At 41.0% G+C, this 17,556-nt stretch overlaps 1 protein-coding gene across 2 annotated transcripts in view; it reads right to left on the bottom strand.

Annotated features, from left to right (window-relative positions):
- DAAM1 (dishevelled associated activator of morphogenesis 1) overlaps positions 1-17,556 on the bottom strand; it is a 180,242-nt gene that overhangs the window by 49,179 nt on the left and 113,507 nt on the right. For both annotated transcript variants that reach the window (XM_032623414.1, XM_032623415.1), the window contains exons 5-15: positions 14,879-14,973; positions 12,574-12,907; positions 11,501-11,611; positions 11,275-11,378; positions 9,820-9,886; positions 9,478-9,595; positions 8,918-9,056; positions 8,557-8,615; positions 5,077-5,264; positions 4,271-4,570; positions 3,858-3,965 (exon numbers count right to left, since the gene is read on the bottom strand). In XM_032623414.1, coding sequence (XP_032479305.1) covers positions 3,858-3,965; positions 4,271-4,570; positions 5,077-5,264; positions 8,557-8,615; positions 8,918-9,056; positions 9,478-9,595; positions 9,820-9,886; positions 11,275-11,378; positions 11,501-11,611; positions 12,574-12,907; positions 14,879-14,973 — 1,623 coding nt within the window. The remainder of the gene's footprint in view (positions 1-3,857; positions 3,966-4,270; positions 4,571-5,076; positions 5,265-8,556; positions 8,616-8,917; positions 9,057-9,477; positions 9,596-9,819; positions 9,887-11,274; positions 11,379-11,500; positions 11,612-12,573; positions 12,908-14,878; positions 14,974-17,556) is intronic.

The raw sequence follows: 17,556 nt of genomic DNA, 5'->3' as shown, positions 1-17,556 counted from the left end.
AGGCTTTGAAATGTTATATCACGTTCTGATAATAGGACCTATAAAGAAGGGGTGTCCCCAGGCAAAGAGTGGGGAAGAGGAATGGAGATAACCAGCTGTTCATTTGTTGCTCCAGAGATATGTGTGCCTTTAGGTAAATGTAGTACCTTTAGTTCATTTTCTCTCTGTCCAAATTGCATGTGTAGGAAGAATGAATTTATAACATCTTGAGATGAAAATTTCCCACAAAACAAATATGAATGTTGTTTAATTGTAACTGAGATAGTACTACTATGCAATGTGCTACATTATGTATTAAAATAAGTCTCTTGTGGCTGGCCTAGAGATCATGTATAGTACAGTTTCAATGAGGAAGAGAGGTTCTGAGATTCAAGACATTGACTTTCAAATGAACTTCTGTAATGTGAGCAGGGGAGTAACTGTATGCTATTAAATCCCATTTCGTGCGGCACATAAGCTTACATAATCGGCTCACACCTTTGATATCCACACTGGAAAAAAAAAAAGAATCCTGAACAGAAATGCTCTTGTTCTTAAAACTGGAGTTAAAGAAAATCCTTTACAAAGTCTAACCTTCATAATCAATAAAGCCATCAAGAAGAACAAAGTGAAACTGAGAATTATGCCACTTGTACACCTGTCTGGACACTGAATACATACTGAGCCATATTTTTATTATCTGTGACATAGGAATAATACTCACCTCAAAGAGTTGGTGTGAAGATTAAATGAACAAATAAGTATCAGTTCCTTGAGAACTAAAAATTAGGGTTGATGAGATTGGGGCTGTATATATTATATTCAGCACCAAAAATGTAATGGATACTTAATATTGGTTATCATCTTTTAGTCTATATTCTGGTTATTTACAGATTTTCCTCATCTCTGCTTTTATAGTATAAGCTGCATTACAGACGTGTGCAATAGTTTAACACATTTGTGTCCTTTGACATACTTTATATGCAAAGCAGACAATAAAAATATCTGTTGTTTTTAATGATTCAATATTTCTCATATCAACAGGGCACATCTTGTGTGTGTGTGTGTACATTTACTTATATCAAATCTCTCCTACATGTCATTAATCAGTGTTCACCTAAATTATACTAATCTGAAGCTTGAAATTTTTTTCAAAATCTTACTCTGTGTAGTGTTCCTGTTGCATACACACAGACAATGGTATTCATGGGTTCTTTGTCTCTCTGAGAAATTTACTTGGCCACACAACTGGCTGAAATCCAGAGAGTTTGACCAGCGTTTTATAACTCTGGAGGGAAGAAAGAGGAGAAATCATTGAAAAAAAGGGTTCCTGGTATTCATTTGGGAGTAGAAAAGAGAGCAATTCAAGTGTAACAATAATTATATAGAGCATTGCCAAGACTAAAATGAAAATGCATAGGTCTTGACGTTGCCATTAGTTATGAGACATGGGGACACAATGACAGGCACCCCGTTTCCTTTAGTCTATCCTGTGTGTTCCTACTAGTCTGTCTTCATCTTTCGATTTTCTGCCTCTCAACATTCAATAAATTCAGTGGAATGGCTCAAATTACCTTCATTTGGGAAACACCTTTATGGTTTAGAAATTCTCAGCTCATGTTCTTACACCAAGAGGGGAGACCTACTTGAGTCAAGCTGAGTGGGTGTGCTGAAATTTTTCTCCGGGAAGTACTACTGCAAATGTCACAAATGATTCTACTTAACCAGTCTACTACACAGTGTTAAGTGCAACCGAAATGTTCTGGTTTATCCTGACTGGCATGACTACTGATTATTTAAACAGCAACTGGTTGCTAGGAGACAATTACCCAATTGCTAGGCTTTCTGCAACCCTGTCTCCTGGAGCTCTTGAGAACTGTCCACATATTCGTCCCAGAGCATTTTGGCAGCATCCTTCTACACCTTCTGCTGAAAGCCAGTTAATTATGAGTCTTGTAAACTTGGGTCTTTCAACCATCTGCCTTCATAATAAATGTAACCCAAGAGCTCAGACTTGAATAGCATCATTTGGAATAACTGCTGTTTTTCTCTTCCTTTTATTTACTTCTCTAAGTCCCCAAACCTTCATCTTAGGCAACTAGAATGGACCAGTATTAGTGACTGAAACTGAAGTAGGAAATCAGCAGGACGTGTAATTAGGTCAGAAGATTATTTGAATCTACCAGGAAACTGGCTATGTCCTAATGTCCTACTTCATGTTAAGGCCCAGAGGAAACTATCGTGGGACGGGAGAGAGAGGAGGCCTGTTGTGGCCATTCAGGAATGAATCTGGTCCAAGTACCTGCCATACAAGAGCTCTCAACACATCTTTTGTTTGTCCCCTGAAAGATAAGGTATCTTGCTTTCAACTGGACAACGTCCTATCTCCTTTTTCTTCATTTTCCTTTATTTGGCATTTATGATATTGTACAAGTTTGCTGTCATACTTTTGGGAGGGGTCCCAGCTGAGTGCTCCTATCTTACAGTCATTCTGCCATGGCAGGCAACCACCTGCATTTCTGTACTTTATTAAAATAGCATTAAGGGCACTGCAGAGAGATATTCTCTCACTTAAGGGAAAATATTCTGGCTAAAAGATGTACTACTTTTTCTTTTCAATTTTAGTTGCATCAAAGGCCATTTTGAAAAAGAAAACCCTCAGCTGTTTTTTCTCCCCAGCCTCAGTCCATCTTCTCCCTTGGTGCTTGGCAGTTCTGTTCTGAGACACTCTTTCTTGGGAACCAAGCCAAGCCTAAGCAGACTAGGAAGTCTGCTGCTTGTCTGAGGGTGCTCCACCCTGGGAATGATTCACACGGGAGTTAACGGCCTCCCAGCAAAACCCAAGGAAAGCCCCTACGCAGATGCCTGGCATCTGCCTGTTCCTGTTCCTTAAGACACCCTCTGCTCTCATCATTTCTCTCCCTCAGTCACCCTTTGAACTTTTCTCCTTACACTCTGAGACTCACTTTTTCCCTCCCAGACTTCCGATTGACTGTTGAAGACCTCAATCCACCTCTTGCTTGTACTTCTGAGACTCTGTGTACCAAGCCACTTTGCTGTGAATTCTACTAAGATGCCCTCTCGAGGGGGTGAGAGGTACCGCACAGATGTGACCAAGCTCACTAAGTGACGCTGACTACTTGGCCAGGTTAGTAAGCACCAAATCAAACTGCATGTTCTCATACTACCATGTTGCTCACTTTTCAGAAGCTCCTCGGGTCCTATTTGTTCCACTGCCATCCTCACACTTGCTCAGCCTTCACAGCCCCACTTCTGAGTCGGTCATGTTCAGGACAGAGCAGAAACTTCTTTCTAGGTTCTATCTAGCTGCCAACTTATAGTCATTTACCAACCCCCATACTTCAAAAGGTTCCATTTATTTCAAATAAGCAGCCCACTTCTGATAATAACCATTTGAGATATAAATATTATAACTAAAATAGCTTCAGAAACAAACACTGTGGGGTGACACTACAAGTTAGGTAACTCTCCTACTATTTTCCCCTGGTGGCCCCTTTGACTAAGCACAAGTGACAATAAGACACAGAGCTCCTTCCACCAACGGAGACGGTGTTGTGGAAAGACACCAGAGCATGAAGCTCCCTGACAAGGAGCTTGTATACCTTCAACACGTACACACACATGCGTGCGCGCGCACACACACACACACACACACACACACACACACATAAACGGACAGGAACCTGAACACACATGCAGACCCACACACCATGCTATTTGCAGGAACATAATAGGCTAGACCAAACAGCCTAGAATTAAGATGCCTAACATATCATGGTTACGGCAGATGGCCAGGGATCATACACAAGGACATGACTCCTTAATTATTTTAGCATCTGGAGGGTACATGCTCTTACCTGCTGTCTTTGGTAAGCAGAGAAAGTTCTTTCTAGGTCTTCAAGATCTAGAACTTTGAAGACTTTTGTATCATCAATTTCGGTCCACACTGTTCCTTCCAGTTTGTTCTGCAAACATCAAGTTAAGAAGCGCTGGGGTTTATAGTTAGACACAAAAAGAATAGATGTAGTTATTTTTTTTACAAAGTGCTGCTATCCCAAATTTTTCACTCTACCGATGCTCAGAATGAGCTGGCTTCAGAAATCGGGTCCCTTGTTTCAGAAGCTTTATCACTTGAATATCTGAGCTAGTGAGGATCCTGAATCCACACCAGGAAATGAAATCACTGGACAGCCAGGGTGGCCCGATCAGAGACAACACAGTGCACTGCTAGTGCTATCCGCTAGAGGGAAAGTCGGAACAAATGGCTCACCTCAGGCAGCTTAGACCAGTTGAAGGATTTCAGGGCGTTTGTGGGCTGAGGAATGTTCTTCTTCTTGAGTGCCAGACCCAGGGGGGCACCAGGAGGTGGCATGACTCCCCCCAAGGGAGGAGGCCCTGGGGGAGGGGGAGGGCCCCCTGGGGGGAGGGGAGGGGGTGGAGGAGGAAGCGCTCCACCAGGCAGAGGCGGGGGTGGGGGGGGAGGGAGGAGGGGTCCGGGCACAGAGGAAGGAAAGGGCCCCCCGGGGGCTCCAGGCGATGCTCCACCGGGGAGTGAAGCGCAGACGGCCCTCTGAAAAATAAAAATAGGAAAAGAGGAGATGAACAGAAGAAGTAAATTCACTGGATGATTTTTAGGGTCTGAAACTTTGCCTAACGTGTGTATTATGGAGAAATTCACACATCTGAGAATGTGGGCTTAAAGGCGCAGTAAGTTGAGCGGCCTCGTGTGTGACACTCTAGGGCTCGTTTGCAAAGGGCTCACGTGTCTCTCACTTCTGGTACCATCCTCCAGTTTGGTTTTCATGAAATCAGTTTTCATGTTAAGAAGCTAATGTGATTTCCTTGCTCTTGTGAGAGTATCTGTATTGGAGAACAAATGCACACCTCCGACCACCTCTGCTAACGTGCACGGTATGCAGAGGGAGCAGGTTGCACAACCACCGTGATGGGTCAGGAGACGGTTCAGGCTCTATTGCCCCCAGCAGAGCTGTCTACTTAAGGATGGGGGCTCCGGGATAAGGAGGCCTCAGCAGCTGCCCGGCAATGGGAGACCCAGCCTGGGGCCCGTGAGCTCACCCTGCTGAGCTCGTGGAGCTGGGCCGTGAGGTCCGCCACCTGCTGCTTCACTTGCTTGTGCTCAGTGGTCTCCTTTTCAAGTTTCTCTTTCATTTTATTCAAGGTCTGCATCATCTCTTCCTTCTCCTGGGCCTTGGCATCGCATTCTCGCTCTTTCTTTTCCAGTTTCTGTTGTAACTCATTGTGCTCTATACATGAAAACAACTGGACATGAAAACGGTGAACTCTTCAAAGCTGAAGCATTTTCTCTAAACAGAAGATCGATTGAGGGTGATTGTGAGGCTCTTTATTATGATTTATAAAATCATTCCTCTTCTCCATCAAAGGGAGCAACTCATGGGCTCAATGGTGCTCGTGCTTGGAGGGGGCCTCAGTTGAACAACTTTATCAACTACATTCTGTAAAAGGCTGAAGAGGCCCTCCGGTCCCAGTTCCAAAGATGGAACACAGGCGTGAGCAACTATTTGTGGAGGTGAATGGCGCCTGCTTGGTATTTAATTTAGAATCCTGTCCTAGAAATGGCCCTTTAGTCACACTAGGGAAAATGACTATTAACAGGGCCTCTTTTCACAAGTTAGAAATGAGAACTAGACAAGTCCAGTGTTCATTAGCTGGGTTTGCTGGCTCAGGTCCCACTAGCAGAGGGGCTGAAAGGGAGGATCCTGCCCTGGGAGGAAGTGCTGCTGCCGGACCCAGGGTTTGTCCCAGTGTGGAGTCATTGCTCCCACTGCCCTCAGAGGGCCCCTTGGACTTGAAGTGTTTTATGCGCTGGCAAACAATTCTTAAAACTTGTGAAAGCAGATGTTATTATCTCATCATTAAACACCTTAAGGGTTTTAAGTTAAGTAGTACCTGCTGAGCATGAGAATCACGATAATACGCGGAGAAAAATATTAGCTCTCAGCTGTAGTTGCACTCACCCCCCCAATCCCGCTATAACGGAACAAGGCATCCCATTTAGCATAATGCTTACTTATGTTGCCAACACACCTCCTGACTCTAGCACTTACAGGAGTAATACTCTTTGGAAAAGAGGACTAATGAAGTTTAGCCTGCAGATTTTCATTTCAAATACTTGGCCCCCATCCCTAGTCTTTTTATACCAATAAACCTACTAGAGACAGAACCTACTGGGGCAGAGCTATACAGAGCTGGTCTCTATTTCTGAATTTGATAACATTTAAATTCTTGCTTTCTCTGTCTTTTACTTTCTCTCTTCTTAGTTCTCTAAAATCAGAGTTTGCAGAGAAGGGTTCAAGTCACTAAAATCCTTGGATTTTACCAGGCTTGGAGCTTACCAGCCTTGGAGTTAGGATAACCATCAACCCGCTTCTACCACTCTGTGGATGCTTCCCTGACTTCTTCAGCAACATCTAAAAACTACCCCACTGCATCCCACTTTCCTTCTTCTATCTCTGTTTCATTCCTCTTTGACAATGTAAGACCTGACTTCCTATTATCGGTCATTAGCCCTTGACAAATCTGGCCAAGCCTCAGAACCACCTGAGAGATTTTGACATTTCAGGACTCACAGACCACATTCCAGGGAGTCTGTTCTATAGATCAGGGGCAGGGCTTAGGAACCTGTGGTTTTCAAATGCTCCTTAGAGGATTCTGATAAAGTGCCCGGTATGGGAAGCTCCAGCCTAAAGGATTATCTCCACAAATCGTTCTCCATTTGCTAAGCTTTTATTCAGTACTTACTGGGTATCCGGCACTACAGAGAATTCTCCCCAGATATTCTCCACCTTTCAGGTCCATAGTACTTCCTGTCTCCTCACAGCCTCCACCCTCTGAGAAATTCATCAACAGGTACCCTATTTAATAGAACTTTGCTACTTGACACTTCCAGAGAAGAATGAATTTTACTGACAATATCTCCTTTTTTGCACTCTATGCATGACCTCACTTTAAACCATCCTATTCCTCCAGCTGATCTCGGCCATTTCCTCTTGTACCCCTCGACTGCCTAAATGCTACAAAACTTTCTACCATTTACTAGGCAGCTAATAAATGCCAGGTACTATGCTAAAGTCCTAATATTTGTCATTTACTCTTCACAACAACCCTGTGAGTTAGATGTTAATCTTCACTTTGCAGAGGCAAAGACTGGAGGGGTAAAGGACATGACTTAGCCTACCCACACAGTCAGTCAGGGGCAGAGCTGAGACCCAGACCCAGAGCCCAGCACCGTGCCTGCCCCATGCAGCCATTCAGTACATACCCACTGCATGAAGGACTGAAATGACTCCAAAGCTTATGTCCTAAGTAAGTACTCTCTTCAACTTGCACATCTGAGTCTCCATGCTCTAGAGTATATCCCTAAAGTACCACTCATTGACCATCTTCTCGGGTATAATTCTCTCTTTACCCTAACTTGTTGTCAGCGTCTCTATTCTTTCTATAGCAGTTTCTGGAATTAATTTATAAAAATGTATGTGCAACCTCACTTATCTGAGACCTATCTGAATTCATACGAGGAACCCACAATATAACAGAACTTCATATTCGGTATTTTCCGATATCAGTGGTGAGCCTGCTTTTCTGCTCAATGGACAAAACGTGATGAGAGGAAAGGAAATGCTTCAGCATCTCTTGGACCATATTTTCAACACACTGAATACTATGGTGAGTGCTACTGTATGTCACTGGCTGTGAATGAGTCACTTGGACAGGGAAAAGGAAGTCAGTTAACCAGCATAGTGAAAGAGTAGTGGCCGGGAGTATGACTGTTTTCTCAAAGGGTCCAACTTTAATTTGCTAATATTTTGAAGGAGGGGAAGAGTTATACTTATTCTGTGAGTGGTTTGGCATGGTGACAGGCACAAATGACCGCCCCCCCCAAGTCATTTGATGCTGAGAGTTGATATCAAAGACATACTGAGATACTCACCAATGGCTGGTCTGTTAATGTTTCACAACATGTACATCTCTAATGGTCAGTGATTTTCTGCATGATTTCTCTTTTATAACTGGTGCCAAATTAAGGTCACGTGGAGAAATGGGATGCTGGAACCAAGTTGCCTCTGCTTCTCTTTCAAAATTCTGGGTAATCCCTGGTGTCCCTGATTATAGTTCTTAAAATCTAGTGTGCTTTAAAGAGCAGTTATGGGGAAGGCTGGGATGAACGGTAGTTAAGAAAATCTGAATGAATGAATATTGAACAGTAAATGCTTCAAAAATGCTTCCAAAAATGAACGGTGGTTTAGAAAATTTGAATTAGTGAACATTGAACAGTGAATGCTTCAAAAAATGATTATAATGAAATGATAAAATATTTGGGAACCAACATGACAACTAAGATAGTCTGATTCAAGAAAAACCAGGCAAAATGCCCTGAAAGCATGGGGGAGGGGAAAGGCTGTTTATACACCAAAGTCAATGAGAAGCATCAATGCAAATTTCTAAAATATACAGTAAGGAGAGTTGTCCAATAACCAGTAACATGACCTCTTCTCTTGTCAGGACCTCATCATTTACCTTTTCTCATTTTTTCTGCTTGTTCTTTCCACTGCTTAACTTCATTTTCATTAACCAACCTGTATGATAGTTAAAGGAGCATTCATTACAAAAAGCGTAAAAGGCCCACTGTTAAATGCTTGCGCTCTAGGTAGAAAAACTGTTTAATGCAGAGAAAGTCCTCAGCATGCTTGAAACCCATTTTAAACCCAGATGTTACATACACATATATATATATATATATTACATGTATACATATAGGAACTCGTATCTGACCTCTAGAACATTTCAGTTCTCCCAGCTGCTATTTTGAAGTAGGATAATACAAATGTCTTATACTGGTGCTATTATCTCAAGGGTAGCAAAATAAGAAGAAACTTACATCCGTACGACATTTTTAATATTAAAGTTTTCCAAGGGCGTGGAGTCAGGGTCCTGACCTTTGTCATTCTGAATAACTATTTGCTGTATAATTCTATCTAGGAGTAGCCAGTACTGAACGGTGTTGCCACTTCTCTTGTCTAAAAAAGAAAAGAACAGTGGAGATACTTCAACTGGTTTCAAAACTTGAACGAATATTTTTCAACAGAGGTCACCCGCCAGAGCCACAAAACCAGACAGATGTTTACAACCCTTCCCAACGTTTCTGGAATTCTGACACACGATGATCATTTACGTGACTGAGAGGCACTTGCTGCCCCCTTCTAAATGTGTTGTAAGGCATATATTTATTTTTAAAATCAAAGCGAGTTATAATTCATTTCATCTTGAGAACTTCACAACACCCCTTAAGCTGTGCAGAGACACACTGGGCTGTCACAAAACTAAGGTTTGGAATCCCTGGTGTGCACCCAACCTAAGCCACACTGTTCAGAAGACAGAGCCCTTTGGATGATGTCCAAACACTCACAAACACATGCGTTAAGTCACAAACACACTCACAAGGCATTTGGAGGCAGTGGTGCAGGATGGACATGAAGTGAGGGTAAGCTTCACTGTGGGTCAGCCTCTTCCTGGTCAGCTCAAACATCTGAGTAGCACTTTTTGTGTCTATGTGAACCTGTTTCATATGAAAAAGAAATCTAAGTCAAACATCCAAGTTCTTCAATTCCTGCAAGGTAAGGTAAGCAATTACAAGGCAAATAGAAGCTAATCCTGCCACTTGGATAGCAAAACAGAAATCTGACTTTGCTCTTAGGTTACATGTCATCTCTATGACACACATTACAACAGGGACATTTGTGAGCTGCTGAGTCAAATTAGAATAATTGTAAGCACATGTACCAGTTCAAATCTTTTGGCAAATTCTAGTTCATCTTCATTTCGGAGCATTTCAAAAAAATCTAAATGCCTGAAAGACAATTAAAGAAAAGCTATTAAAAGTTGAACATCCTACAAACACAGGCACATAGGAATCAGGACATAAATACTAAGGCCTTTCCTAAAATTTCAGAGATATCTCTAAAAGAAGTACGACAACAAAATTTGAATGCCTTCTCTTAACTATGTTCTAAGGAAAAAAGACATCATCTGACTGAAATGAGATCACTACAAGAGACAAATCTGAAAGCCTAGGATGCGCAGCACATAGAAGACAATTCATGAAAGTTTATCAAATCCAGATTCTACTCATGGAATCTCTTTATGGAAAAACAAGCCCATATAACTAACTTGACTGACCACTGAATTAAAGATTACAAAAGAAATGTTCATGCCTTTCACTTATTCATTCAAATACTTATTGAGCCCCTATTATTGACTGGGGAATGATAAGTTCTGTGAAGACAAATCCAACAGCATAAAGGGGGTAGAGAATGATGGGAGGTGAGGTGAGGTGAAGAATATGAACACAGTGGCTGGAAAAGGTCTCTGCATGGGAAAAAGGGAAAAAGCGATTTGGACATCTGTGAGAAGATCTTTTAATGCTGAGGAAATAGCATGCGCAAAGGCCCTGAGGCAAGTGTATTTTGACATGTTCATAGACTATCAAGGAAAAAAGCATGGTGGAGTGTGTGAATGAGGGAGAAGCGTGGTAGAAGGAAAGATTTGAAAGCTGGTAGGATATGTTAGAAATCGTAAAATGACTGCAGACAAGAGCAAATGAACAGGAAAGTGGAAATTAACATTCATAGAATGTCTATCAAAGGTGCCATGTGATTCCACATGTTTTATAGTCAGCTTTCATAACAGTTCTGCAGAATAGTGTTATCATCATCGTCACTATTTCTTTACATATAAAAACAGTAAGGGGGCTTCCCCGGTGGCGCAGTGGTTGAGAGTCCGCCTGCCGATGCAGGGGACGCGGGTTCGTGCCCCGGTCCGGGAAGATCCCACATGCCGCGGAGCGGCTGGGCCCGTGAGCCATGGCCGCTGAGCCTGCACGTCCGGAGCCTGTGCTCCGCAACGGGAGAGGCCACAACAGTGAGAGGCCCGCGTACCGCAAAAAAAAAAAACCAAAAAAACCCCAAAAAACCCAGTGAGGTTCAGAAAAATTGAGTAACTTGACCAGAACACACAGCAGGTAAGCGGCAGGACTGGGATATGGATTCAAGCCTAATGCCAAAACCTACACTAAGTTCTCTACACAAGTGCTGCTTCTTTCTTCGAGAAAGTCTTACTATAAAAACATCATTACCTGGTCTAACATTTTGGTACAAGTTCCTTAGGTCACAAGTAGTTCATAGACTGGCACTATACACAAGGAAAACACATGAACTATCTCATAATAGTGTGACTTACCTATCTAATGTTGAATTTTCATGTTCCCTTAATTTATCTATTACAGGTTGAATTCCCAACATCAGAAATTCATAGCGAAGATGAAGTCTAAAGTCCAAACTTTCCTGAAAGCAAAAGGGTGATGGAATACATTTTTAAGCTCTTTAGACTACACAGTTGGTAATCTTTTTTTAAAGATTATTCTTTAATAATATATGTTTTAAATTGTGGTACAGAAGGCTCTTACCACTCCTGCGCCTTGGCTTAGCACTGCATTGATGAAGGACATGATGGCAGTCTTGAGACTCACTTCATCTCGATACCGCCCCGTGCTTTTATCCAAGTCATTAATTAATGTCTACCAAGGATATAGATGTAAAAACAAAGGACCGAATAGTTACTAACCGTACGCTCATTTTATTAATTTTTTAATACTCTGAAGTTAATTTTTAAAAGCTTGTGTTTAGTCAGAATTACATTGATCCACAGAAAGCTAACTTTTTTTCCTTAAGATTAGTCCTAAAAACTCTACTTTCAAAATTCTTACATCATATATGTTTACATATACATGTATACAAAGTACAAAAGACTGTGCTTCGTTAACTCTGCTTACTTTTTATATTTGAGTATAAACAATGTGGTGACATAATCTCACTGTTTATATTGATACTACATCAAGACTGGCAACACATAAAATTTTCAGGGAACACCCATTTAGTGGATCAAAAAGTGTTTTATATAATGTGTAGGAAGCAGGGCTACATTTTTAAGTTCAGTACAGTAGTCTCCCCTTATTCAGAGGGGATATGTTCCAACATCCCCAGTGGATGCCTGAAACCATGGATAGTACTGAACCCTATATATATTCCTGTATAGACTATGTTTTTCCTACATTAATGGCTGGGTGTTGTATACAGTGTGGGTATCTAGAGAAAGGGATGATTCACATCCTGGGAAGTACTGAGCAGGATGGCACAAGATTTCATCATGTTACTCAGAACAGCTGCACAATTTAAAGCTTATGAATTGTTTATTTCTGGAATTTTCCATTTAATATTTTTTAACCGCAGTTGACCTCAGGTAATTAGCACTGTGGAAAGCAAAACTGCAGTTAAGAGGGGGACTACTGTAAATCCACAACCTCAGATTGATCAACTACAGAAAGAACATTCTACTCTCTACCTAAGAAGAAGGAAATGCTTGAAGTCCCATCGTGAATGCTCACCACAGGGGAAAATCTCAACTTAACATTCCCCCTTCGGGGCCAGAAAAGGCACTGGTCTTAAGGCAGGAATGAAGAAGTGGCGAGGAAGCACCTACCTGAAAGCGGGTTCTCTCGCTGGCGTACTTCTGGTAGTGCAGCATGGCCTGCAGAACCTTCTTGTGGCCCCCGGGAACCAGGCACACAGCGCCCAAGATTTCCAGCACAGCCACCTTCGTCTTAATGTTCTCTGTGCTCAGACTCTGAGCAATTACATTAATACTCTCAGAATGAGCCAGGACGTGAGCCCGACCTTGAGAGTTGTTCATTAGCGCCTTTATACATCCAATGAGAGAGGTATGTATTCGAGACTCTGAGGTCTCGTAGTCCATGGTCTTTAGAAAGTTGAGAATACATGACAGGCCGTCCAAGTCAATGAATCGGGTTACAAACCTGTCACGAGGAGAAGGTTAAAATGTATCAGACTTAAGTCTTTTTGGAATATTTTAATAGCCCTTAACAGAAAAGTTTAGGGGGCTGGTGGGCAGGAGAAAGTAAGAAGATGTAGTTCCTAAAGTACCCAAAGGCTTACATGAAGTCTTCTTAATTGGAGGCCTCCTCCTTGGCCCAGACCCAATGGTCAGGTCTAACCAGAAGTGTGAAAAAAATCTCCAATTGAGTTAAAAAGATCTTAACCGATATGAATAACCAATGAACAGATCGTATAACCACAGAAAACCAGGAACAAGAAGACATTCAGAATATTCACCTTAGGTTAAAGTCATCTGCTGATTCTGTGTTATGATAGCATCCAGTCCTCATGAATGTTTAAGTGTTGACCACTGACCCAGGCACGCCCCATACCAATGAAAAGTCAAAGACCATCCTTAAACTCCAGGATATTTACTTGCCAAACAAATGATAATCTATCTACTTAGTTTTATAGCAAAAACCTTCTTTTGTATGGCATGCTATATGGAATCCCAATATATAAAGCAAATAAAAGCAATACTTTGTACATTAATTTTTGGATATTTATAGCACACTTATTTAACTGTAAAGTCAATCAATGAGAATAATTCACAATACACATCTGTAGGTTAAGCCTCTGAAAAGTTCAAAAGTAACATAACCTGTTGATGTGACTACTCCAGAAATTTCCAAACTTATTTAGCCTTGGATAACCATTAACATCTGAGAATGCAGAACGCACATAGAGAGGGAAACACTGATCTTGTTAGGATAGACTAGAAAACTTTTGATATACTACTGTATATGATTTTTGAGGAATCAGTACATTTTTTCCTAGCATTTTATAGTCAAATATAGGGAATTTTATTTCTCAGCTATTTCATCCAACCACATCACCCAGACCTAGCCAAGCTTCATTCGTAGCACTAGTGCTGATGAAATGCACCTGTAAGCACCCCCATATCCCACCAAACCTTAGAGGATTAATGGAAAATGAACGTGTGGGAGGCACACAGTAGAAGCTGATTGCTCATCCATTTCTTTTACAACCGTTTTATTGAGATATAACTCACATGCCATAAAATTCATACTTTCAAATGTGTAATTCAGTGATTTTTAATATATTCACAGAGTTGTACAACCATGGTCACTATCTGATTTTAGAACACTTTAATTATCCCCAAAAGACCATTTTCCTCTCTCCCTAACCCCAGGCAACCATTTATCTTTCTGTCTCTATGGATTGGCCTTTTCTCGATATTTCATATAAATGGAATCATACAATACATGGTCCCTTGTGTCTGGCTTCTTTCGCTTTGCATAAATATTTTCAAGGCTCATCCATGTTGTAGCATGTATCAGTACTCCATTCCGTTTTAGGGTTGAAAAATATTCTGTTTTATGGATATGTCACATTTTATTTATCAATTGATCAGTTGATAGAATTTAGGTGTTTCCAATTTCTGGCTCTTATAAATAATGCTAATATTCGCACACAAGGTTTTAGGGACATGTTTTCATTTCCCTTGGGCTACATATCGAGAAGTAGAATTGTTGGCTCATATGGCAACACTATGTTTAATATTCTGCGGAAATGTCCAACTATTTTCCAAAATGGTTGCACCATTTTACATTCCCCCCAGCAATGAATGAGGGTTACAATCTCTCCATATCTGCACCAACACTTATTAGTTTCTGCCTTTTTGTATTTTAGCCACCTTCATGGATGTCTGCATATCTTTTAACCGAAGAAAAACAATTTATTGAATGTTCAATGATTAGAGTATTTCATCCACGGTTCAATTACATGTTTTTAATTTAAGACTTCCTCAAGAGTTTGGCTATTGCAGAAAAATAAAGAAGAAAGGAAGGGAAAAAGCAAGGGGAGAAGAAAGTAGAAAAGCAGAAAAAGAAAAGAGACAAGTAGTACACGCTACCCAGTATAAAAATTACCTCATTGGTTTCGTCCTTAATGCTGTCTTCAAACTCTCTATAGTTTTACTTCTCTCTTCTTCCTCTTCTTTCTCTAAAGCCAGCAGAGATTTTCTCTATGCAAAGAAAACTAAAGTTACTTCTTCAATTTTTGTTTTAATTATAGTACAAGTAAGGCAAGCCCACAGATTACATGCTATCACTTTTAATACAAATAATCAATAATAATATGACCAAGATTTACTACAAGCCAAAATGTAGACCAAAAGCACCAAGAATTCCACAAATTCATTCTCTGTACTACAAGTTACTTCTTCTGAATTTAAATAAAGTTTTAAGAAAATGTTGAGAAATCTTAGTAGAGATTAAGTTGTCCAAACACTTGTGTAACTATTCTATAACTACATTCTGATGAAGATATTACTATTTATTTGATAGAAAAGGGAAGATTAGACCTATAGCTAAACATAACAATCTGACAATTAAAGTTAACATTATCACACTATCAAAGAGAGGCAGGCAGCAATCTTTCCATGCTATCTCTTCCATTTCTCAGTCAAAAAGTGTAATCTTAAAAAAAAAAGTGTAAGTTTTTACATTTTTTGTTACATCCAATTATTTTTTAAGAGGAACGATTAAATTGGACCTGATACAAAGATAGACAATTCCTTTGGAGTAATTGCTTACGTTTTAGAAATGATTAAGGTTCACAGACTTGTTAAAAAGTCTTTTCCACTCCTTTTATGCCATGATCACCTAAATGTACTAAAAGTATCGCCAAGTCTTATGGCCCCAGGTGCTTCTACCCCACGGAACCACAGGTCCCTTGCCTTCCTCCTACTCTTAACATGTGCTTGTCCGGTCTCAGTCTTTTTACTTGTTACCCATTCTGACAAAATGCATGGTTGGGAGACAGATTGGGGTACAGAAAAAAACATCTGGCTCTTATCCACGTGTCTCAATGGTCCAGTCTCTCCCTTTCTTTCAGGTCCACACATCATCAAGGGGTGACTTTACTTAATTTTTTTCAAGTTAACAGTACAAGCATTAAGTAACTAAATGCTAACTAAAACCTAAATTTGACTTCACACTTAGGATGGTGAAGCCCAAAGCAAACATATATCAGTATCATTTATGGCAAGTGAAATAAAAATCAGTAAAGTCTTGTTTTGTAAACTTGAATTGTTTCTGATAAAGCTGCCCTCTTGCTGGTGATGCGCCCGGACAGCTGTCACCAGAGGATGGTAGGGGAAGAGGCTGCATGCAGAAATAGCCAATGAATTTCTTCACAGCTCCGTGAGACCCATATCCTGGAAAATTGAGCACAAATCCAGCCAAGTACATTTAATCTCCTGTGGCACAGCTGAACTTGTTCAGACTCTTAAGCAATCACTTTGACTCTGTAGCCCAGAATCAAGACTTTTATGAACATCACTTCTTGTTCCTAAGCTTAGTCACCCAAACCTCCCAAATTAAAACTACACACGTTTCTTATTGTGGTTCATTAATACTAAATAAAGATGCATATATTTATCCTTTTAACAATCTTGGAGAGGGTGTAACCTCCAAATAAAGGCAGACTACATTACGATTCTTCCTAGCAGAGTTAGGAGATTTATGAAAAGTCAAGAAATTTAAATTGGAATTTCCTTCCCCAATATAAGGACTATTACTTTCCTCTCAAAACAGAAGACAGTATACTCTTTTCTGTGTGTAGTACAATGAGAATTGAATCTAAGATTGTTTATTTTATTGAGAAAGTCGAGGTTACGGAGATGAACCTGACATTCTAATGTGACTTTTCGAAATAGAATAATTTATGTGGAGTCTCAAGTTTTCAAGCTTCACATTTATGGAGAAGTCTAAATTTGCAGCTTTTCGACAGAAAAGGGGATCTGCCTACATTTCTGAAGATGGCTGCTAGGCCAAACATCCAGTATGCACCTTGCCATACACTGGACTGGCTTGTGGCGGCCTCCTTGGGTGCTCTATGCACTTACTAAATCCCTGTTCACATGAGGAGTGGGCAAAGGATGAAGTGCATCCTAGCAGCGAATCTTCCAGTCAAAGCTGCTAAGGTTTACACTGGAACATGCAGGGCCGAGAGAGATGCGCAAACCAGGCACAGAAATCATTCCTGGTATGGAGTCTGGAACCAAGCTCCTGTTTGAAATATCTCATTGGTGTGAAATCAATAAGCCAACCCGCTAAGCACACTGAACTTCACCTCACATCCTTGCTCCCTGAGACTGCACGCAGAAGCCACACACCAAGAAAGCCCAGGTCCCTCTGGAACACGCACTCTTTTATTATATTGTTTTTCACTCGTTAAAAGCCAGCAGATCACTCAGGGGTCCTTTAAAGAACAAAGCATTCTTGTTACGACGCTTCCATAAAGTAACTGAACTTGTTCCACAAAGGGCTTCACAGACCAGTAAGCGCTGCGGTTCTCAGCCTGGACTGCTTATCAGACTCTCCAGATGCTTGTCCCACCTCAGAAAAGCTGGGGGTGGAGGCGGGGGTGGGGGGGTGGGATTACCAGGCCTCTTTCACGTGCCAAAGGATTTAAAAAAACTGAGTTAGTGAGAGGCAAACTGGAAAGGAGTCTTTGAGCTTAGACTGATAGGTTTAAATTCCAGCTCTACCACTTCCAATGAGATGACCTTGGGCAAGGTAACCTTTCTCTGAGTCTCAGTGTC

Source organism: Phocoena sinus, chromosome 2 (genome assembly GCF_008692025.1).
Source record: "Phocoena sinus isolate mPhoSin1 chromosome 2, mPhoSin1.pri, whole genome shotgun sequence".
Taxonomy (NCBI): Eukaryota; Metazoa; Chordata; class Mammalia; order Artiodactyla; family Phocoenidae; genus Phocoena; species Phocoena sinus.
This window is presented reverse-complemented; position numbering and strand designations above follow the sequence as displayed.